General features: G+C 45.6%; 1 protein-coding gene and 1 long non-coding RNA gene across 2 annotated transcripts; one reads left to right on the top strand and one right to left on the bottom strand.

The window, feature by feature from the left end:
- Positions 1 to 872: 872 nt before the first annotated feature.
- Positions 873 to 6,190, bottom strand: LOC148683983 (uncharacterized). Its single transcript, XR_015946576.1, has 2 exons — positions 6,012 to 6,190; positions 873 to 2,195 (listed from the first exon to the last, which is right to left on the bottom strand). It is a non-coding gene; the product is annotated as an uncharacterized LOC148683983 (long non-coding RNA).
- Positions 6,191 to 11,209: 5,019 nt separating this feature from the next.
- RCVRN (recoverin) lies at positions 11,210 to 23,936 on the top strand. Its single transcript, XM_035135532.3, has 3 exons — positions 11,210 to 11,722; positions 19,854 to 19,965; positions 22,087 to 23,936. Exons 1-3 carry the CDS (start codon positions 11,342 to 11,344, stop codon positions 22,173 to 22,175), a joined length of 582 nt encoding a protein of 193 aa, XP_034991423.1. The 5' UTR covers positions 11,210 to 11,341; the 3' UTR covers positions 22,176 to 23,936.
- The last annotated feature ends 719 nt before the right edge of the window (positions 23,937 to 24,655 follow it).

Below are 24,655 nucleotides of genomic sequence, written 5' to 3'. Positions count from 1 at the left end.
TGAGACTGGCCATATCTCTTCTTGGCTAAACCATGCAGATAGATGTTCACCTGCACGTGGGCGGAGGGACTTTTGTTGAGGCTGTGTATAAAATGTGGGAATGAAAATGTACTATGCCATGTTGTGACTTTGTGAACTCTTAGATGTATGTGTGAGAGACTTTCCTAATGCAATTAGAAAGCAGACCGCTCCTAGACCAAACTCCCAACTATGCCTGGGGAGTGACATTAGCAGGAAACCGGGGCTTGCTCTCAGAACAATGTCCTGACCTAGGAGTGGCATCATGGGCCGGAGTGATAAGCTTGGTCTGTTTATACATGGGCACCGAGATGGCCGAGATCAAGCCAGCCACCAAGAGTATATTGTCTGCAGTTACACTTGTAGTCAGTCCAGGGTTTGGGAACGGGGGCCTTCCTTTCCTCTTTGATGGGTCTGGGCCAAATTTATTGTACAAGGTCTAAAAATGCAGTTTTCAGTCATTTGTATGCTAAACTGGACAGAACAACTTCAGACTGGAAATGAGGACTCCCGTGACTGAATGCTCTGCACATAGAAATCCGTAGGGAAAGGATCTAACCTACTTTTCTTCTTGATATGCTAATTTTCTATGTGTAGGAATTCCTTTGTTTCCTCCACATCTAGAAGAGCATATGAGTCGCCCCTTGCAGTCTGAGGTAGTCCAGAAACACATTTACCATCTCGCCTGGTCTTCCTTGGAGCCTTGACCAGCTCCCCAGATTTGCAGTGTGGAAAATATACTGCCAGGAGGAGCAGAAAGCTCAGAAGTGGTAGCAGCATTGCAGGGAATTGGTTGCTTACAGTTGTGTGGAAACTTAGAGGGAGTCTATCACCTTCTTTATCAGACAGCGTTCTACGAAAAGAGAGAGGCATATATATTTTCTGTCTTTGTCTTCAATGGCACAAGTAGGGCTGGATAAGCTTTCTACCAACTCGTTCTGCACCAGAAATAATTCTAAAGTACAATATTCCGCTTCCGGCAAGTAAGAGAAGTGCAAAGAGCTACACAAGATACTAATACACCACCTTCTCTTACCCATGGAAATCCACCTCAGCCAATATCTGCAAACTTGGGAACCAGAAACGTGCTTTTAAAAAGAAAGAAAGTAAAGAAAGCAGAGAGGTCCAATTTTGGGGTAGGCTTGTGGTTTCTAGACACAAGTCATCTTACTGATGTGAACAAATTATTGGCCCTTATAGTGGTGAGGAATGAGGTTTTAGTGGAGGGCAATGGATTTTCTTCATGCCTCAAAAGGACTAGGAACTTCTAGAGACGTAAACTTTTGTAGACTACATTCCACTTCGTCAGTTGCAAGGAATTAGGATTGGGAAAGGGATCCTTCTCTTCACCCAGGCCTAGGACTTTGCTGCCAAGTGCTGGCACAGCGTAAAAGGTAAGACATTATTCCAAAGTGTTTCCAAAACATTTTCACTTCTTGCAGTCTTACCGTGTCAGAATCAGGTGACTACTCCCAACAGGATGGTTGGAGAGGCCCTGACTGTGTCCAGACTAGAAGGGAAACGTGGGTAAGAAATGGCCTAGCGTGGATTTTCAATTTATATAGGTTGACAACCACAGAATGCAATGTTGCTGTTTGTTCAAAGTGGAAGCCGACTGATTATAAAACCTGGACTGAATAATCACTGGTTTGGATTGAGATCTTCCAATGGATTTCGGAACCTGTCACCAGTTCAAAATTGGGCTTTCCTTGGAAAACAGCCTTTTGGGCTGGATTCTCACTCCATGCTGAAGTGTTCTTCTGGCTGACAGGAAAAATCTGGTCTCAGATCTTCATATGACGGCTTTCTTTGCTTCTGGCTCCATCAGTAGAGTCCAGCTGCCGCATCTCTTCCGCCTCCTGTACTGCTGCCACAAGCAGCTGGCGGCCACCCCCAAGACCCCGGACCCCAGCAAGACCCACCCCAGGACAGACAACACAGAGCCAGGAGGGTCATGGACACCAGCCACACTAGTGGCAGCCAGGCCGATGATGCTCATCAGCAGCCCAAAGGGAAGCAGGCAGTCTCGGCAGGAGGCCTCCACACCTCCCGTGGTGGTGCTTATGAGGCGGGGGTCCAGGGGCAACACTGTGCGCTCCAAGGAAACCTCTTCCCTCTCCATGTTGACCCTCACGCGGTCATAAGGCACGATTGGGGGGGTGGCAGCAGCATCCATCCTAGGGAGGAAAACCAGGGAAATAAGAACATAATAAGAGTCCTGGTGGATTAGATTTGGATTTTACTTTTTAACGTTTTTATTCTCAGTTTATAGGCTTTGCCTTGTTGGTCACTTTGAGCACCCCCAGTCTTGAAGGTGAAGAGCAGGCAGAAAATCTCCACACACACACACACACACACACACACACACACACACACACTGGGGGGGGGTGGAAGCTGGTGACCATTTAGGAGACAGAATGCTGGACTGAATAGATCTTGCTATAATCCAAATATTTGCTGATATAGCTGTGAAAAACACATAGCCTGTAGAGAAGCAAGTCTGAAAACTTGTAAGTACAAAAAGATTAGGGGTTGTATCTAACCAATTATACTCAGCTACTGAAATTAATAGACTTTCCTCATGTCCATTACTTCAAGGTGTTAGCTCTCCATTTGACTAACACGGTACAGTGGTACCTCTGGTCATGAACGCTTCTGGTTACGAATGCTTCGGGTTACATACTCCGCTAACCCGGAAGTACCCTAGCTGCTCTTGGTTGCGAACTTTGCCCCAGGATGCGAATGCAAATTACGCGCTGGAGGTGTGTGTGCGCAGTGGGAGGCCCCATTAGCAAAAGCGCGCCTCAGGGTAAGAACGGTTTCAGCTTAAGAACAGACCTCCAAAACAAATTAAGTTCATAACCAGAGGTACCACTGTGGACTACTGCAATGCGCTCTACGTGGGGCTACCTTTGAAGGTGACCCGGAAACTACAACTAATCCAGAATGCGGCAGCTAGACTGGTGACTGGGAGCGGCCGCCGAGACCACATAACACCGGTCCTGAAAGACCTACATTGGCTCCCAGTATGTTTCCGAGCACAATTCAAAGTGTTGGTGTTGACCTTTAAAGCCCTAAACGGCCTCGGTCCGGTATACCTGAAGGAGCGTCTCCACCCCCATCGTTCTGCCTGGACACTGAGGTCCAGCTCCGAGGGCCTTCTGGCGGTTCCCTCGCTACGAGAAGCCAAGTTACAGGGAACCAGGCAGAGGGCCTTCTCAGTAGTGGCACCCACCCTGTGGAATGCCCTCCCACTAGAGGTCAAAGAGAACAACAATTACTAGACCTTTAGAAGGCATCTCAAGGCAGCCCTGTTTAGGGAAGCTTTTAATGTTTGATGTATTTCTGTATTTTAGTGTTTTGTTGGAAGCCGCCCAGAGTGGCTGGGGGAACCCGGCCAGATGGGCGGGGTATAAATAATAAATTATTATTATTAATAATAATTATACAACACTAGGTAGGAATGAAGAGAGAGGTAACAGTCTGAAGCCTAAAGATATTTGGTAAGGGTGAAGACGGATGTTACATTGCAAGGATGAAAACAAATGTAACATTCTAAGGTGGATTGGGTTTCCAGGCACATTTGCTGTGAGTGTGTTTTCCAGACCATCAAAACCATTTCTACCACATTTAGGACACGAATGCCTGTCTTCTTGTTTAGCTGACCATCGAAATGTTTTATTCCCCAAGCCATGTGGAAAGGATGTCCTGTATGTCGGCAGTTGGTTTGGAAAAGAAGAGGAGGGATTCTTATCAGGCTCTATCTGGAAAGTGGAATGTTTGGAGAGAGAATGAGAAGAGACAGAATTGCTTTGCACTGCCCAGAAAGGAGCTTTAGATTACATATGAAGATAATCTTTTGAGCTGAGAGAAATAGCCCAGGACTGGAACACGTTCTCAAGGGAAAGTGTCGAGGTGCCCGTATCTTGGGTGATTTAAGAAAAAGAGATATAAAGAAGGTGGATTTCCAGAGGAGCTAGGAAAGGAATAGGAGTTGCCATAATGATCAGGAAAACAGCAGCCTAGTAGCCCATGCTCCTCTCCCTTTAACAGAAGTTTGAGCTATAAAAGACAAAGCTTTTAAAAATCTAAACATGATCACACAACAACTGCTGCAAGTCAAACTGCTGGTGTAAAGCAACAGCTCTGGGGGTCAGCTGAAGAGTTTGCAGTCCTGAGAGAGTAAAATTCTTAGGAATTTCTAACAATGGTCAAATGCTAAGTTGGTGGTTGCCAGCTTTTTGAAGCTACTGCTGTAACAGACTATACATTTTTATTTCCATGCACCACAAAACCAAGTTCTGCACATCTCACAGCCACTAAAAACACAAAGTAAAAGGACAGTCCTTCATTGGTCAATTGGCATCCTTAATTGTGTAAAGTGGCCAGCTTTTTAAAGCTGCCTTTAACAGCTGTCCAGCAGACTGAACCAATAGATGGAACTTCTTTGGGTGCATGAGATCTTGAGATGGGGAATTGTGGCACCTGGGGAACCCCTGCTTTCTGGCTGAAAGAGTTCCTAGGTTTTTGGTTTTTTTTAATGAACCAGGCAGTATAACCACAATAAAAACACCAATTTTAAGTCAATCAAATGGCAAAAGCACAGCTGCATTATAAATCTAAAGCCCAGGAGACATCATAAAAACAGTAAATGTCTGATGGATTATATTTTAAAGTGTTTTAGCAGAGATTGAATTTCCCTGGGGGTAGAATCCACAAGTGCCGCAATCAAGAAAGCCCAGCCCCTGAGTCCTACTAATCAGATATTTACAAATATCTAAAGTCCCCTGAAAAGCTGCAGATGAAGTTTAATCTAAAACATTTATAAATTTGCCGAACCTGAATATAGAATGTAATATACTTCTATATATTATATCTATTAGTGTCATGAACAAAAATGACACATCAGTTGTTGTTGTTGTCTTATCTCTGTGTCCACCCCCACCCCTCTGCCTTACTCCAGTCTATAGAGGTTTGTTTCCTTATAGTTATGACCTTACCTGTTACCAAAGAATTCTACACAGCTTTCATTTGGAGGGGAACGCCTTGAGTTCTTTGGCAAAAGGTAGAGTTACCATTACTACACCATAAAATCCAATCCACCAACCTGCCCTGCTCCTCTACAAATAGTACTAACATTGGTATCAAATCACTAAATACAAACTGACAACATAAGGATACATAAGGATAAATAAAACCCAGTCAGGGTAGCAGAAGATCACCGAGGCACCTTGCATAGATTAAAGCACCTTGCATATATTCCTAAAAACTCTCCGGGTTTTCTTTGTGTTGCCCAGTTGATGAAAATACTTGCACCTTTAAAGGATCCCCTTCGCTCAGCCTGCTCTTGAGCCTTTCCTGATCTGCTGAAATTGCACAGAATGGTCAACTGATGCAGACTGAGCTGCCGTGTGTGATACTGGTGGTAAGTTGGCAACCAATAACCAATAACATGAACAAGCATGTTAAGAACTTGTGAAGTTTCACAGCATGGAGAGAATACATCATCAGCTTTCTAAATGTTTTGCCCTTACAGACAAAGAGGTACAGTGCCCGGCTGAAAAAGTTGGCAACCCTCCCTAGGCAGAATGGCACACACAAATAACTGGATGTAGATCTCTGTCCCCATGCCCCACACAACCACACACACACACACTTCCCACCCCGGAGCACTCCAACGCACAAGTCTGGCAAACAGCAGCTCATTTCCAAATGCATACTCTGTAGGGTTGCCAATGAACCTGGGGAAAAACTGCTCCCATTTCTGCAGAAATGAGCTGCAGGGTTTTTTTCATAACATGTGGAATAAACCTGATCACCTCGATGCACATCAACAGCTTACAGAGGGAGGTTCAAAGGTTGGCAACCCTTAAGGCTATTGAGGTTCTCCAAAGTAGCATCCCTTAAAAATATGCTTCATTCCAGGGCGATCTGACTGAGCCGTTCACTCTGCCCCCCCCTCGAGATAATTCGAACCTTTACCCCTTTCTTACCTCAAAAAAGAGTTTTGGTGGTGGTATTCCTTTTTAGTATTATTTCCCCATTCCTTCAGAGTGCCAGGCCTGCTCACGAGTCAATCCTTTGTTTCTGTCCTCCTTCCACTGCAAAATCCCCACCCCACCCCAAGTCTGTGTTCTTGGGGTCAGTTCGTCTCCTCTGCTGCCAGCCTGGCTGCTCAGGACCTCAAATTTGGTTCCTGCCCCCACCCTCATTTATTTTAATGTCAATCAATGCAGGGACACGGATGATGGAATGATAAGGAGGCAATTAGAGAGTTCCTGTAACTTAGTAGGCACCGGAGAAACTTGGATGCAGTACACGGCACATGCCCACAGTACATTGTACGCCTCAGGTACACACCCAGCCATTCAGAATGTGATGTAAATAAATGGACAGAACCCATTCTGTCACCTGTCATTTATATATGTGTGCGTGTGTGTAGGCACACATTATTAGGAAGGAATTCCTGATAAGCTTCCATGAATTCTCCAGGGGGGAAAAACAGGTTTGAAAACCACAGCTTTAGAAGACAGCCACATCCTCACAATACATTTAAAACACATGGCTTCACTCCCTTCACCCAAATTCCTGGGGAATGTAGTTTACCCTTCGCAGAGCGACAGCTCTCAACATCCTTAGAAAAGTACAGTTCCAAGGGTTCTGTGTATGTGTGTGGGTGAAGCTATGTCCTTTCAGTGTGGTTTAAATGTATGAAGGAGATGTGACCTACATTCCTTGTTCCATGGAGCTCTGATGATGCAAGCCAGGTTTAATCTGAGCTAGATGGGAGATAAATTTTAATTCAGGTTGTATTTAAAGCCGAAATCATCCCATTTGCACTTTCTGAAATGAGAGGAGAACCAAAGAACAGCCAGCCTCCGAAATTCGTGCTCATCCAAATTCTGCGATGTACTTCTCCAACCAAACAATGCTTACTGAAATACATGCATTAGGGGGAGATGCATATATTCGTGAAAACAAGATACAAAAATGAATTATACTGGGAGAAATTGCTTGCAAATAGTCAAAACTGCATACAAAGATGTGCTTATAGAGCTGCACTAAAATCTGAAGGATTTTCATGAGTATTTTTTTTTAAATCACCAATTGCTGGAGTACAGTCATACCTCAGTTTAAGTACGCTTCGGTTTGAGTACTTTCAGTTTAAGTACTCCACAGACTGTCTGGAACGGATTAATCCACTTTCCATTACTTTCAATGGGAAAGTTCGCTTCAGGTTAAGTACGCTTCAGGTTAAGTACAGACTTCCGGAACCAATTGTGTACTTAAACCGAGGTACCACTGTACTGAATTTTAAGGTTATGGGTGGAGAGAAACAGACAGCAAAAATTTGACAGATCCTTCAAGCCCCGCTAACCAGGACTCGGCCATAAGACTGCAGGTTAGTATGTGGAACACAGTTAGTATGTGAAAGAGCCCCAGAGCCCCTGCAAGGAAGATGATGAGGCAACAGGTGAAGGCATAATCCTATCTCTCTGCCTGAGATCCGGACCTAGAGAGTAGTTGGAGTGGACAATACTGGGCCCCTAGATGGACGAAGAATCTGACTACGTATACAGTAGCTTCCTAAGATCCTGTACATGGTCTCTCTTATACCTCAAGGCTAAAGACTGCTCACCTTTACTGCACAACACTGTGAAGAGGCTGATATGAGAAGAGGTACCCGAGGTGGCGCTGTGGGTTAAACCACAGAGTCTAGGGCTTGCTGATCAGAAGGTTGGCGGTTCGAATCCCCGCGACGGGGTGAGCTCCCGCTGCTCGGTCCCAGCTCCTGCCCACCTAGCAGTTTGAAAGCACATCAAAGTGCAAGTAGATAAATAGGGACCGCTCCGGCGGGAAGGTAAACGGTGTTTCCATGCGCTGCTCTGGTTCGGCAGAAGCAGCTTTGTCATGCTGGCCACATGACCCGGAAGCTGTCGGCGGACAAACGACGGCTCCCTCGGCCTATAGAGCGAGATGAGCGCTGCAACCCCAGAGTCGGACACAACTGGACCTGATGGTCAGGGGCCCCTTTACCCTCTGTTCTAGAGTCAGGTCATCATCCTGGGCTCCATCTCCATCTCTCAAGACATGACAAGGCCAAGAGGACTTATGGGTTCCTTCTGGACTACCTGCTTTTGAACATCTGTAGGGTTGCCATATTTCAAAAAGTAAAGACCAGGACACCCCGAGAATTGTTGTTTGTCCTGATCTGTTTACAGAAAGCTCATATGATGTTGGCTGTTAAATTATCATTCCTTTTTACCTGTTTGTGAGATTAGATGACATTCACATCAGAATAAATTCCACCCTGCACTTTCCTCATCTGAAAAACTCCAATCTTTCGGGGAAGCCAGTTTGTTGCGCAAGACCTCCCAATCAACTATAATCACGCAACCTGAATTTCCCAGGATGTGATTGAATTTGAGCTGGGGAAAAGTGATAGTCTGAGAAAGTGCCCCAAGGCAGAACACACACACACTATACCTTTAAAGCACATTCTTCCCCTTAAAAAATTAGGGGTGTTGTAGTTTACCCCTCAAATAATTACAACTCCCAGAAACCCTTAACAAACTACAGTACCCATAATTCTTTGAGGGGGGGGAAATGTGCATTGAATGTGCTTTAAAGGTACAGTATACTGTGTACACACAACCTAAGTCAGTTTCCAGGTGCTACTTTGCAGGACTCTTGGTTTCCAAGAGTGGATCTACCTCAGTTGTTCTAAAGCAGAAATAGGAATTTGCTAAGGGGCCGTCTTTTTTTATGCTGCATGCCTTTTCATAGAATCATAGAGTTGGAAGAGACTACAAGGGCCATCCAGTCCAACCCCCTGCCTTTTCCCCTTTCCCTTCATGAGGGGCTGAGGTTTTGGGGCGATCACTCTCTCTGTCTCTCCCTCACACACAATTGAATCCTGACAAGATTAATTTTGACACTAATACTGCTTTACTGGCCGATCTGGATGGGCAAAGCGGATTGAACATATGGCTGAGGACAGCAAGGGACAGACAAATTAGCCATGGCCCATTGCAATTAGCCACCAGAGTGGGGTGGGTGGGTGTTATGAGGCGGTCAGAGACTATGTAACACCATTGGGAAAGGAGTGCTCCCTACTGGTTACAGAAGGTGGGGAGGGGGGTGAGAAGGCTGGGAACTAGGAATTCCTGGGGAGGAGTTTGACCTAAAGAATGAGAGAAATTAACATAAGTCTGATTCTTCTTGAAAGAGGGACACGAACAGCAGGTAGTGACCACAAGGAACACCAGGGTTTTCCCAGGTGAGGCATTATGGGATAGGAGCCATAGGGAGCCACAACTTGAGTGGAAACCAAGAGCCTGAGATCCCAGCACTAGGCCTTTTTGTAGTCCTCTTGAGATCAATAGCCTGCCAGGAAAAGGAGACTGAATCCCAGGGTAACTCCAGGCGGTTTCTACTTTCCAGTGGGATTCGCTCACATACAAGCAGATCCACGTTGTGGAATTAAGATCTCACTCTTGTGCAACAGAACCATTTCCCCACTTGCAATAAGAGAATGAGGGGGGGGGAATACAGTGGCAAGATAACACTTGCTCTAACACAACATTGTCTAGCCTCTCAGGAGCCAAATACAGTGGTACCTCTGGTTAAGAACTTAATTCGTTCTGGAGGTCCGTTCTTAACCTGAAACTGTTCTTAACCTGAAGCACCACTTTAGCTAATGGGGCCTCCTGCTGCCGCCATGCCACCGGAGCACGATTTCTGTTCTTATCCTGAAGCAAAGTTCTTAACCTGAGGTACTACTTCTGGGTTAGCAGAGTTTGTAATCTGAAGCGTTTGTAACCTGAGGTACCACTGTAATGCTTAGTAAACACCTCACCTGGAAGAGACACCTGGGCATGATGACCCTGTGCCGGTGGTGTGCAGCTTTCAATAAGATTAAAAATAAAAATCTGATTTTCAGGACCTGAACCTGTGGGTATTATTTCTGAGCTCCTTGGACAAAAAAGGTGGGATATAAATGCCACCATTCCATCAATCAACAGTCGGACCCAATAGTTCTTCATTGCACTTACTCATATAGTCTGCCAATCTATTTATTCCATTTACATCCCAGTTTAGCTCCAAAGAGCTCCACGCAATAACATTCCCCACTGCCATTTTATCCTCGCAACCCTGTGAGGCAGGCTAGGTGGAGAAGTAGTGAGGATTATCACCTAATATGCTTCACAACCGATAGGGGATTTGAATCCAGGTCTCTCTGAACTTTGTTCTGTATTCTAAAAAGCACTATACCACCCTGGCTTTGTCTTATCCGTCCATCCCCTATGTTGCTTTTTGTTTGCATTCACACACACCCTTTTGCTCTTGTCAACCTTTCCACACCCTCCCACTCCTTTTGTCTATATTGCTGAGAAACACAGCACCCTGCTCTTCTATATAATAAATGATCAGGGTGGGAAGAGGTGGCTTAATTTGGGCTTGCAAATAGCCACTCAGTTGGTTTCCTTCCTTCCCCAATAATTATAATAGGTAAGTTAGGTGCATACTTCACAGTGCAACCATATGCATGTTTACTTTGACTTTAGTCCCAATGTGGTTGTTTTTTTTTGGGGGGGGGTGGCTACTCCCAGCTACATTTGCATAGGATTGAAATCTAGCTCCCTCCCATTCTTTGGCCTCTGTGTCTTTCTGTCTGGTTGATGGTTTACTGATCTATGCTGTCTATCTATGTCTGTCTATCTAAAGTCTATCTAGGGTATACCATCAGTCTACATGGTGTGTTTCAGCACCAGCAGTGAGGAATATTGCAAGACGGGGGAAGTGTCAACAGAGCAACGGCTTAGTCTTCTGTCCATCCCTCAATCACCAGTCCGTATGCTGCTTCCGTCCATGGTTTTTGTCTTCCCAATACCCCTCTCCTCCCGCATCATCTCCCCCCAGTCACTCTCCAGGCTGGCACATGGTCGGAAACAGAGCTGAGCAAGGCATTAAGAGGAGGGAGGCCAGGAGGGCAATCAAGAAGGAGGGAGCAAGAAAGGCCCATGATGCCTAAATCCGATTTGCCTTGCGTTAAAGAGCTTGGGGGCAAATGTGATCAGTGCAACCAAAATAGCCCCTCTCTTTGTGTGTATAATGTGTGTGTGTGTGCACGCATGCACACTCACAGCCACCAGGTGTGGCAAGCGGAGGGCTCCGTGGTCCTCTCAACCCTCTTCCCCCGCCTCAGGGAGTCTATATAAGAAGGTGCCAAGGTGCCAGCCATTCCACCAGCTTGGTTGAAACAGGACAAGGCGGACGAGCTCGGAGCATTGGCGGTGCAGGGTGAGCGTACAGCCAAACCATGGGCAATAGTAAGAGTGGGGCCCTCTCCAAGGAGATCCTTGAAGACCTGAAGCTGAACACCAAGTACTCAGAGGACGAGCTGTGTAAATGGTACGAGAGCTTCCAGAAGCAGTGCCCGGACGGGCGCATCAGCAGGTCCGAGTTCGAGAAGATCTATGCCCAGTTCTTCCCCAACTCTGACCCCAAGGTGTATGCCCGGCACGTCTTCCGAAGCTTCGACACCAACGATGACGGGACCCTCGACTTCCGGGAGTACATCATTGCCCTCCACCTCACCTCCACCGGCAAGACCAACCTTAAACTAGAGTGGGCTTTCTCGCTCTTTGACGTGGACCGCAACGGAGAGATCAGCAAGAACGAGGTTCTTGAGATCGTCACGGTGAGTGAGGGCAGCATGTGGGGCGAGACAGAGGGGAGGCTTTGGGAGGGGGCTTGTAGGCGGCGGGGGGACAGCGACGACAAGGGAATACAGGGAAGACCAAGGCTGAGAGCTTCCCCACTGCAAGACCAGATGCACTGAAACTGGTTGTGGAATTACATTGGGGGGGGGGGATATTCCCTTTTCACACATTTGTTTGGAGACAAGGCCACGGAAGTCTACCTGAAGAAACCACTGCACTGAGATCCTTATTGGGGTTTTGGTTTTATTTTTCCGGTCCCCTGCTTGGATCATTTTGGTCCCATCTAGCCTTGCATCAGGTCTTCTCTTGGTCAGAACAACAGGGCCTTACCTATCCCAGCATTCTGTTCACCCCAAACCTGCTGCAGTTGATGGAAATTTCTCAGAGTGTCTACGCTTCTTCCACCCATTCATGGACCCATCTAGCTGAGTTTCAGGCTCTCTCTTCCCTCAGTCATCTCTAGCCCCCTTCGCCCTGTCCCCCAACATGGAAACTTATTCTGTATTCCCATGGCAGGTGCCTCACATGTTGAAACTCATGGCTGCACCAGTTAAAGAGCGGAGCAGGAATGGTTGGTCATGTGGCTTTATCTTGACCCACCTTGAGGTGATGGGATGACAACGGATTACCTTAGCTGAAGGCTTTGCATTGTGTCAAAATAGAATTAGCCCTGGCCAATGGCAGGGGAAATCCTGTTACATTCCTTTAACAGGATGAGCTAGATTGGCAGCAGAGTAAACAGGTTCAAATCCTCTCCTAATTTTATCTCATGGCCTCAGCTGTCCTCAGCAGGTTCATTCCTGTAAGCAAATGTTCATCTTTTAAGGAAGATAGGAAGCCATTTTCACATTTATTTTTTGAGCAGGGAGGGAAGTACATACTATCTATTCCTGCGTATAAGACTACTTTTTAACCCAGGAAAATCTCAAAAGTTGGGGGTCGTCTTATACGCCCAGTCGTCTTATACGCCGGAATATACGGTATATATCTATTTCTTAGAACCCCAGAATTGCGTCCTCAGGTCCAGAATCAAATCTAAACACAAAATACTGTATAAACTAGTTTGAAGCAAGTTTAACCATCATGGCCTCCCACGAAGGTAGCTGGGAATTCTAATTTTGCAGGTGCGTTAACAATACTGTATTTACCAGAGAGGGGATTACAGTTTCCTCTATTCAGTTTGTGGTGGGATCCATAACAAATTAAGCAGGCCTGAAGTGGATACAATTTGGAGTGTAGGCAAGTATTTGGATGCTGCTATTCCCATAGTGAGGAAATTCCCTTTTCAGGAAAACTGTTGAGAGCCAACTGAAAAGTGGTTCCCTTGCGTTAGAAGATGCCAAGGTGCCTGTACAAATTTGGCACCTCTGAGATTTCACAGAGCTGTGCGCAGTATGTAACCCATATGTAACCCATAATTCCTTGCTGCCAGCCTTCCTCCGCTGATCTAGACTCCCCCTGCAGATGTGTTTGCCACAAGCCTTGGAAGAAGGGCAGAGCAATCTGAGATTAAAGTTGGATTAGGCAGGGTTAAATCCCTGACCCTCTCAGTGCAGCATTTGCCTCGCTTCAACTGTCTTGTCCGGAGGAATAGCTTCCTCCGACCTTGGAAAGGGGAGAACAGGAGCAGAAAAGTCTGGGGATAGATTTGGAGGAGGTTTCAGCAAGGGCTGAAGAATTTCATACAGTATTTGAAAGGGATGGCAATGGTGCAGATGTTTGTACAACAAATCCCATCAGCTGGCTGGGGAGGCTGGTGCAGAGATACCCCATTCCTCTCCCCAGGAACCCAACAGTCCTGGTTCTTAAACGCTGCAGGGTGTTGGTGTTGGTTTCCAGAGGCTTACTTGTTTAGGGAATTCTTAGTGACCTTCCCACAAGAATTATGTGCTCCAGATCCACCCACATTCCAGCTCGGTTTGTGGGGAAAGTGGTACACAAATTAAAATTACCATTACCAGTGAATGGACTCCATTCCCCTTACCAAGAACACTGTCCTAACCCTTTCCTCTCCAGGCTGCGCTGTGGTTTTTTTTGTGTGTGGGTGTGTTTTGGAACATGTCATTGATGCAACCATAGTGCATTGGTGGTGAATTTATACTGGTTCGACTCTGCACACCATCCCGCTCTATTCATTGTTCTGCAATCGGGGGCGGACTCTGGTAATATGGCATCCTGAGCGATGACAAAATTTGTCACCCTCCACAAAATATTTATTTTCACATGAATTCCTTTCGGTACAGTTGCTTTTTTATGGATCTTCTCAGTAGGTATCTGTAGAACTATAGGTATTATTATTATTATTATTATTATTATTATTATTATTATTATTATTATTACCGCCCACATCACTCTAAATCCAGCACTGTTGCAATGCCTTCACAGGGTTAGCTCATGACTGCTATCTGGAGAAGAACCCCTTCGCACTGTAGCACAATGCAAAACACCCCTCCCAACCAAAGGACATTTGTGGTAAAATAAGTTACAGGATTTCAGCAGGGCATGCAATGATGGACACAAAGCAGTATGTCCACCATGAAACTTTTGCAGCCGCAAAGCATATTGAAAACAGAAATACCTGCCACAATACCAACATGAGCTCAGATAAGCATAAATACTCAATAGAAAGGAAGCCTGTGGGAGGCCTAAATTAGTTGCTACATGTTTTTCCTTGGCCGGGCTCCTGTGTTATTAACAGCTGTGTGACACACAGGGAGTTCCCTATCCTATGTGTGCTGCATGGATGGAGAGGGAAATCTGCGTTTTGTTTCCAAACAGAGTTCAATCTGTGTACACCAGGCATCCCCAAACTGCGGCCCTCCAGATGTTTTGGCCTACAACTCCCATGATCTCTAGCTAACAGGACCAGTGGTCAGGGATGATGGGAATTGTAGTCCAAAACATCTGGAGGGCCGAAGTTTGGGGATGCCTGGTGTACACTTAGAACCCCCTGCCTTCGTTTTTCCTCCATTCCTGTTGTACTTTAATTCATTTCCCTATTTCTTTGGGTTGCCTCTCTTAGACTTCTTGGTCTTCAACGTTATCTGTCGCTCTTGAGCAAAACTTCATGCTGAAATCCTGTGAGCAGATCACAGACCCCTTGTAAGCTAGCATTAGCAAACAGGTCTCCCAGGAAAAAGGCCCCACCACATAAACACGTCTCTTGTCCTAAGTAAGAAGGGCTTCCTTTGTTTGGTCATTCCTGTAACAACCTTGTGTGAGGGAAGCCACAATTATTGGAATCGCACATGTAGGATAAACGGAGGCTGAGAGAAAAGGAGAAGTTGGAATATGACCTAGCAGGCTGTCAGGCTGTTGTTGTTTCTTCAGGTGCGATTCAGGATAGTTGATTGGGAGGTTTTGCACAACAAACTGCTTCTCCAGATGATCTGACTTTTTGCCATAAGGAAAGTGAGGGGGGAATGGTTTGATGCAATGTCATGTAACCTCCCCAATCAATAAATGAATGAACACTTGAAAAGTGGGTTGACTTGAAGCAACCTTTAGTTACTACCCCAAATCCTTCTTAAAGGTAAAGGTAAAGATACCCGTTAGGTCCAGTCGCAAATGACTCTGGGGTTGCGGTGCTCATGTGGCCAGCATGACTAAGCCACTTCTGGCGAACCAGAGCAGCGCACAGAAACGCCGTTTACCTTCCCGCCAGAGTGGTACCTATTTATCTACTTGCAGTTTAACGTGCTAGGTTAGCAGGAGCAGGGACCGAGCAACGGGAGCTCACCCTATCACGGGGATTCGAACTGTTGACCTTCTGATTGGCAAGCCCTAGGCTCTGTGGTTTACCCACAGCGCCACCCGCGTCCCTCCACCCTTCTTAGGGGGTGGTAAAAAATAAACTAGAAAGGGGACGGATGGACGGACACACCTTCCTGAAGACATAAATATACTGCAGAGTGAGATGGACTGCAGGTGTGGAATGTCATTCTTGAAAAAGGACTGGTACCCTTTTTGTCTGCTGTACATGACACTATCTGGTCATCAAAGTGGCTGGAGATTGAAAGCAAAGTAGGTAGTGTACATGCAACTTAGGGTTCATTGTGTTTTATTTTCTCCCTCAGCCTGAGGGATTCCCTACTGCCACCATTACACTCAATTTATCAGGTATACCAGACAGCAAACAAATCAAGGATTCAGTAGCCTGAAGGCCCTACCATCAGGCTGACTGAGGCGGCTTATTTGGGGTATAATGAAAGCATAGCAAACTGTTATGGTAGCTATTTAAATAGTTGTTGTATTTTTACTGCCAAGGAGAGAGGCATTTGTGGGATTTTCTGCCTCAAGTGCTAAAAATTCAACTTGACCAGCCTTGAGTACCATGCAGTTTGATTTGGGGGCAGGTTTGCCATTTGCCCATTTACCTCACAGCTGAGGCTTCCCTTATTTCAGGCAAGCCATTCACTTAAAAAAGAAAAGTAGCAAAAATACAGTTATTCAATTAAATGTAGTTTGTCTTGTGTCACTTCCACAGCAAACTTTCTGCTAAAATTATATGCGTCTGAATCTTACCAGAGATTGTGCTTTATCAATGGAAGTTGTACAACTCAAAGTGCTGAATACACCTACAGTTTGTTACTTGTGTGAAATTTACCATCTTCCACTGGAATTTAGCTTCCTATGAGAATATATGGACAAATTTAGTTCGTAATAAGTGCTATAATTTTGGACAAAGTCTGCCAAATCTCCATTCTGTTACTGAAAGGGGGGGCCTTTCCTTCCCCACAGGCAGCCACTGTGGTCAGCCAATTTCTGGTTGACCCATGCAAACGTTTAGGATTATGGGGAATGCCAACAACTCCTTGTTACCACATCTCAATATGTGTCAAGATGGCAGCTAACAGGCTTTATTGAGCATTTATGCTGATTTGGATGCAGGGCAGTTATATGCCAGTGAGCATTCATCTGTATTTGATTGCAGGGTGTTTATCTCTCTTTCCATTGGACACCTGTTCATGCATTTCAATGCATTTCTCTGTCACCTTCCATACCTCCAAAAGCTTTATTATTTTTCTTTTTTAAGTGGATTTCTTGTGTGCAAGGGCCACAGAACCCTTTAATCCACTTTAAAGCATAGCTATGCTATGCCTGTGAATCCCTCCTGAAAGAAATAGCCCTTGGGCCAATGTCAAAATAAAGCAATTTGTTTATTATGCACCATCTATTCCCCCCTCAGTTGATCAAAGGATGCTGGCAAAATTAGCAGGACAAATGGCTTAGGCAGGAAAGGAAAAGAAAAATGCTGCTTGGTGGAAAGGTGGCTGATGGGGACGTTCCGTAAATCAGGGATGGGCATGCTTTTTGAAGGCAGGCATCTAGTCCTCAAGGAAGTCATGACAGCCGCTTCAGCCCTGCCCCTTCTAGGACTATATAACAAAGATGGGCTTGCTGTGTTTTTTTACCAGTGTGAACCTTGTGGCTTCAATGTGAAGTCAGCTTTTCCCCCCCTCACGCCTCTCCTGCTTTGCCTTGGCATCCAGTCTGATGGCTATTTATGGGGGACTGGAGAGCTTGCTCCGTGTTTTGCGACCTTTTAGGCTTCTATTGGTTTGCTTCTTGCCGCAATTGGTTTTAATGCCTATACTCTGTTGTAAATCGCTTTGAGTCACGTTAGTGAGTAAAGCGACTACTGTAATAAGTTTTTAAAAATAATGTGATGCTGGCTGGGCTCATTGCTGTTATAGACAATAGCAGCCTTGGAATCGCCAGGAGGTTGTAAAGGGCAATGAAAACTTTCTCCGACCCCTTGGAAGCAGCTCTGGCCAGTCCTTTTCTGTCTTTGGAGCATTCGCTAGCCACACTGAAAGATTTCTTGGCAGTTTCTTTCAGCAGGAAGACTAGAAACTTGCTTTGTTTAATAAGGTATGCATGGGCAGAAAGCTTCTCACATATGTGCAATTCAGTAGATAGTTTTTGTTTTTTTTAACTCACTACTGTACACATATATCCTACATTTAACCTCACTAGAAGCCCCCAAGAGAGTGGAGTTAAAAATAAAATAGTAACTGCTATTAACTTTTTAAAGGTGCAATATGATTTACAATCCTTATGTTTGCTTTTACAAGAAACGTGTGCGAAACAGGCACATGGGATACTTCCACTTTGCAGATGGGAAAATAAGGGGTGGTATTCAACAAAGTTTTACTTAGAGTAGACCCTTTGAAATTAATGACCTTAGTTGTAATGGGACACTGGTGGCGCTGTGGTCTAAACCAGAGCCTAGGGCTTGCCAATCAGGTGGTCAGCGGTTCGAATCCCCGCGACGGGGTGAGCTCCTGTTGTTCGGTCCCAGCTCCTGCCCACCTAGCAGTTCGAAAGCACTTCAGTGTGCAAGTAGATAAATAGGGACCGCTCTGGCGGGAAGGTAAACGGCTTTTCCAGGTGCTGCTCTGGTTCACCAGAAGCGGCTTAGTCATGCTGGCCACATGACCCCCGGAAGCTGTCTGTGGACAAATGCCGGATCCCTCGGCCTATAGAGCGAGATGAGCGCCACAACCCAAGTCATCCGTGAATGGACCTAACGGTCAGGGGTCCCTTTACCTAACTTACCTAACCTAACTTAGTTGTGCCCATTCATTTCAGTGGGTCTAGTCTCAGTAAAAATTGGTTGAATAACACTCAAGGCTCCACAAAGAATGATCAGCCTTGGTGTATTCAATTTAAGCCCTGCACTCTTCCATTGCACTGCCCAAGGTTATCAATAGATTAGTTTCTGCGCAAGAGACCTGTGTACTACTACTGTGAAATTACAACTGGGATTCTCAGCTGGCTCCCCAAATGGCCCGATTTTACATTAGAAGCCTTATTCTCTGCTTCCATTATGTGACAGGGAATGTCTACTCTAGACTCCATATAGGCTGCTGCTTATAACATTTCCTTCATGCCACCAGCAGACTCACATATTTGCCTGTAAGTCAATGATGCCAAGTCAGTATTATTGCATGCCATCCCGATCTCTGAGCAGGGCGAGATTCCAGGCGCTCACACACAGAGTTCGTGTTTCCTTTGGAAATGAAGCACAGTGGAGACGGCGGCGTCTTGATGACATATGGTTCATTTACTCATACTGTATATAGAACCTGAATTTAGGATGGAGGGGTTCACACCATTTACACCCCAAATGGGCCTTGCTTCTTCCATAGCCACAGCCTTAAATTCACAGACATCAAACATTGCTCTCTAATTAGTTGTCCCCCTCCTCTCTCTCCAGCTTGCTGCTTACCTTCTCAGTGACATCACTCCTTCCCTCTCTACTCAAAACCCTGCCTCTATCTGTTGCTGGAGGGGCCCCCCATTCATTTGCCACCTAGCACAAGCCCTTTAATCCCTTGTTCTCTTAATGGCCCAGGAGGCTAGCCTGCCTTAATTCACTTTTAACACTTGCTGAATCCAGGGATTAGAAGTGGCTAGCGCCCACAAACTCATACAAGTATGTTCCACCTCCTTTCCCACTGGTGAAATAGCCGCCAAAATGAACCACAGAAAAATGAGGTGCATCATTTCGGCGACAGAAACTGGTAACTGGAACTTTGGCTCCAAGTGGATTGAGGGAGTGGGCCTTACTTGGTTATCTCTGACACCCAGCTCAAAGCACAAGGGTATAGACTTTGCACGAGCAGACAAGTGCTTTCCTTTGTGCTTTTTCTTAATCTGTTCTTACAGATAGATTCCATTGCCTTTGCAACAGAAACCCCCACCATTAACTATCACCATTCCATGAGGCTACCTGAACTGATGTTTATTTTAAACCCCTGAGCTTGCTTTCTCTCCTATTTCTTCCCTCCCCGTCTCTTTTACCTTGTGTGTCATGTCTTTTAGACTGTACGCCAGGGACTGTCTTCTGGTTTTTGTTATGCCAAAAGCTGTGAGAACTCTGGGAACCTTTTTGGCTTGCAAGGATAAAGGTGCTTTGAATAAATAGTTCCCTGTCCTACACTAGAAGGGTTGCAGCCAGCCAAGTCCTGCTCAGAGTAGACCCAATGAAATTAGTCGATCCTAAATTAACTGCCCATCTGAGGCAAAGTTAATTTCATTGGGTCTGACTTGCCTTGAGTGGTTGTGTTATTATCTCTCCCCCCCCTTTTTTTGTTCCAACAGGCCATATTTAAGATGATTCCTCCAGAAGAGCAGAAAACCCTGGCTGATGATGAAAACACCCCCCAGAAACGGGCCAACAAGCTGTGGTCATATTTCGGGAAGGGAGAAACAGGTAACGACCGTCCTTCATGCTACTAAGTCTGTAACACACTTTCTCTTGCCACAGGAGGGCAGGGTGAGGGTGATTATTTTATCCCTATATGAACACATGGGGTTGGATCCAGACTGCCTCTCAGTGGATTTTAAATGGCTGTAGCTCAGCGCTAGAGCACAGGCTTTCATGAAACACCATTGGAGTATGGAGAGAGGTGGCCCAATGTTCTTTGGCATGAGTTACACTTGGGTCCCATTGAAATCAGTGGGACAAGCTAGTCCCAACAACTCAATTCTTCCACAAAGTGGAATGGAAAAGTGGTGAAGAGTGCAGTTTGTTTTGAGATGTTGCCCTTTTATATACACATATGGACAAGTTTAAAAACACCTATGAATTTACTTATCTTGTAGACCTTTTGTCTCAGAATCTTCAGTCCTTCTTCACTGGTGCTTGACCCTGAAGAAGCCCAAGATGTACAATACCACCAAAAAATATTTCGAGGAAAACAGCTAATGGGTGTAAACCACAAAACAGCTCAATGGGGAGTGAATGTGACACCTTTGCTTTCATGCGTCCGCACATCTATTTGTGTGCAGTGCATGAGAGCATTAGAAACAGGATGACTCCACTGCCACATCCAAACTTAGAGATTTATGTTCTGTAGACCGGGGACGAGGCTGAAACGTTAAAAAGCAGTAAAGCTATCAACTCACATGAAGTTTTTAACAAGGCATTCACATGCAGATTGGGGGGGGGGGGAATGACAAAATAAGGAGAAATATCACAGAACAAAGATAGACTTACTTACTTCACTGGTGCTATAAATAGAAGAATATTAGTCAAATGTGTGAGCACACACACACACAGAGTTCCACTTTAGACCTGGTCCTTCCACCTTGTGGAGGGGTATAGACCACCTTGTGGAGACAAAAGTAAATGCCATTTGTCTGATGGCCTTTGACAAGGGAAAAATAATCCTCAAGGCAACCATAAAAGATTTCAGAAACTTGAAGAGAAACATTTTCTTTCAGGCCTCAGGTGCGGCTACAAATCACTATTTATGCAGTTAAACAGCCTTGCAAAAGAGAGAGGTGGTGTTGGGGATTCTCTTCAAAAGATAGCACCTGTAATGTACTTATTGTGTGGGACCCAGGTGGCGCTGTGGGTTAAACCACAGAGTCTAGGGCTTGCTGATCAGAAGGTCAGCGGTTCGAATCCCTGCAACGGGGTGAGCTCCTGTTGCTCGGTCCCAGCTCCTGCCCACCTAGCAGTTCGAAAGCACATCAAAGTGCAAGTAGATAAATAGGGACCGCTCCGGCAGGAAGGTAAACGGCGTTTCCATACGCTGCTCTGGTTCGCCAGAAGCAGCTTTGTCATGCTGGCCATATGACCCGGGAGCTGTCTGCGGACAAATGCCGGATCCCTCGGCCTATAGAGCGAGATGAGCGCCGCAACCCCAGAGTCGGACACGACTGGACCTGATGGTCAGGGGCCCCTTTACCTTTACCTGATGTAATCAATCAAATATCTAGCCTGAGGCCCCTTTAAGAGAAACAGCGACAACCCAGGAGTCCAGCTCCTGGAGAACTGAATCAGAACTATGGTGTGGCAGGGCTTCATCAAGAAAAAAAGTTTGATTTACTGTTAACTCAACTTGCAGTGAGCTCCTGCATAAATAGCAGAGGGCATTACAGCACTCATCATTAACATATATGCACATCATATGGGAAAGAAGTATACTCCCCCTGCAAGTTGTTGCAAGGATTATTGCACAAGATTGCCTGCAGACTACAAACACGCTTAACAGCACAATTCTGAGGATAGGGAGACCAAGGTGCCATACAAATCCAAAGCATTATTAATAACTTTTGTGGACTACCATTTGCATGGATGCCCAAAATATAAACAAATGAGAGTGCTGCTAAAGAACTTCACACACACACACACACACTGTACCCATCTCTTCCTCAAGAATCAAGCGCCCCAATTGGGGGAAAGCCTTAGTGGGGGGAAAGGTTCACAATCTCCCACAGTTCACCCCACCCTTTGCCGCCTCTGCTCATCTGTTTGCTTCTTTTGTGTGTAATTCTACCGCTCACATTTTACATGCATCCATTGTTTTTCCTTCTCCTTTTGCAGACAAACTTGCTGAAAAGGAGTTTATTGAAGGGGTGATGAAGAACGATGCAATAATGAAGCTCATCCAGTACGAACCAAAGAAAAAATAGGGGGTTGGGGGTTGGGAGGAGGAGGAGGAGGAGGAGGAGGAGGAGAAAACACAGAGATGTAAGAATAAGTGTGCGCATGATGGGAAAGATAGGGACACTGAACACCCCTAACCGTGTGTGTGTGTGTGTGTGTGTGAACATGCAAAAGTACAGCTATAAAAATAAGTTTGTGCCCCTTTCAATACAATCCCCATTACATTCTCTATTAGCCCACTTCTTTAATTTACTGGGATTTTTCCAATGGGGGATGTAGACTTGGCAGCCATAAGAACCATTTACCTTAGCAGGTATTTTTGTTTTGTTTTTTAAAAGTAGCAGTAGTAAAGAGTTGAGGAGGGACAGAAACAAACAAGGAAAGGAAACTGGGGGAAATAAGAGGAAATGGATGAGGACCAAGGTTTGAGCAGACAGACCCAGGCTCAAATCTCCACTTAGCCATGAAGCTGAGTGACAAAATGCGCAAAACCTTACAGGGCTCACGCTGTGCTCTCTGTGGGATGCGATACAATAGTAATAAATAAAAGGATCGGCAGCAGAGGCCTCTTGAGACCAGAAATAACAGCAATCTACGTTTTCCAGCCCAAAGGCTGCATTATATCTATGGCAAAAATGGACAGAAGAAATGGGAATGTGCAGTGGGGCAGTTTCCACGCAGACTTATACCCCTCTCTACCTTCCATCCAGGCAAGAGAGAGGCATTATCAGAGTTCAAAGGCACACTTGAGTCAGGCATACAGTCAAGGAGGGTGTGAAGCGAGGCAGGTGAGGAGGTGCGACTTGGAGAAAGAGGGTGTGATCTAGGGAAAGTCCCAAGGGCCAGAGAGAGAGAGAGAGGTTTGGAGGGCCACATTTGGCCCTTAGTTCCCCATCCCTCGATTATCTTTTAAAAATAGGGGCAAAGACCAAAACAGGTGCCCTGACTTCTGCACCATTCCCCTCTCTTAAAGGATCCTGGGTAATCACCCAGTACCACTCTATTCTCTCTGCTACTCATCATTTAGGAGTCCTGCCTGTCAGTTGGCCCACTAGCTCCCAGTTCATAAATCTCATCCAGAACCAACTTCTAAGATTCTCTGTGGGGAAGCCATGGCGGACGAAAAGAGTGTAAAAACAGCTAAACATATAGCGCAGGTGTCTCTTTAGCTGCCAGCTTCCCCTGGCTCGCAACTGCTTGCTAACATATCCCGTTATATTTCAAGAGGACTGGGGGGGGGGGTGACTTGCAGGCCCCTATGATAAACATACTTACTTGGAAGCAAATACCACACTGAACTCCATGGGACTTGCTTCCTGGTGAGCAGGCTTCGAACTGCAGTTTCTCTGGACTGGGGTCACTGAGCCTGCATTTTTTTCGTCTGAAAGGTTAGCCCAGTATGGCTACTACAGCATTTAATCAGCACATTCACCCGTTTCCTCTGCTCCTGTTGAAGGTTAATACTTTCTCAGTCCATATCCCGCCTTTCTCAAAATTATATTTAAAATGTAAACCTTACAAATCCCGCCCATCACCTCTCCCCCTGCTTGTTTCGGATGAGAGGGCTGGGTGGGCTTAACAAGAGATATCTAAAGCTGGCATCATTTCTAGAAGTGGACTTTTATGCATCTCTGTTGCTTTCCTTCCTCTGACACTAGAATATTTTGTTTCTTCAAAAGAAGGGGGGTAACTTTCTAGGGAGCGGGTGGCAGGGGGTTAATTTACTAATGGGGGAACGTGTTTAAATTTATGTACTGTGTCTGTTTTTCAATAAAGGACATTGTGTGAAACAAACTTTGCCACAAGTAGTATGTTCAAAATATATCTAGGTTGTGGGGAGCAGGGATTTACCAGGATCAATGAAAAACATATGGTGCTGTTCCAAGCTCTCCAGAGGGCAATGGGGAGATCACCATGCCTGAGAATTGTCTTACAAGATCTTTACATGAGAAGATAAGAATAGACTTTCTGGATCAGATCAAAATTTAGTCCGTCACACAGTGGCCAACCAGAAGTTTCTGAAAGCCCACAGTCAAGCAGGCAGGAACAACAATAGCCCCCACTTCACTTAAGAGCCCAGCAATTCAGAGGTCACCTGCCTTTGATAATTGAAAGACAGACAGCCAGCCAAATAGTCATCATGACTAGAAGCCATTGAAAGCCTTATGCTGCATGAATTTATCCCATCAACTTTAAAGCTAAGCTGGCAGTGGTGACTGCTACATCTTGTTGTGGAGACTTGCTTCTTTTTGTCGCCCCTGAATCTCCCAACGGTTCAGCTTCCATTGGATCACCCCAGCTTCTAGAGCTAGCAGAGAGGAAGAAAAAACTGTCAGCAACAAGCTCTTTGAACCTCACGGCCTGATGTTGCCTGTGTACATGGATTGCTGATAGGTCCCTGGCCACACACTTGAAATCATTCCTCAGCACATTCTAGGGATTTTCATTATAGGGGGTTCTCCACCCCAGAGCAGGGCTCCAGGGTTAATTAAGCATTAGATGTCTC

The sequence above is a fragment of the Zootoca vivipara genome, chromosome 12 (assembly GCF_965207765.1).
Source record: "Zootoca vivipara chromosome 12, rZooViv2.hap1.1, whole genome shotgun sequence".
NCBI lineage: Eukaryota > Metazoa > Chordata > Lepidosauria > Squamata > Lacertidae > Zootoca > Zootoca vivipara.
This window is presented reverse-complemented; position numbering and strand designations above follow the sequence as displayed.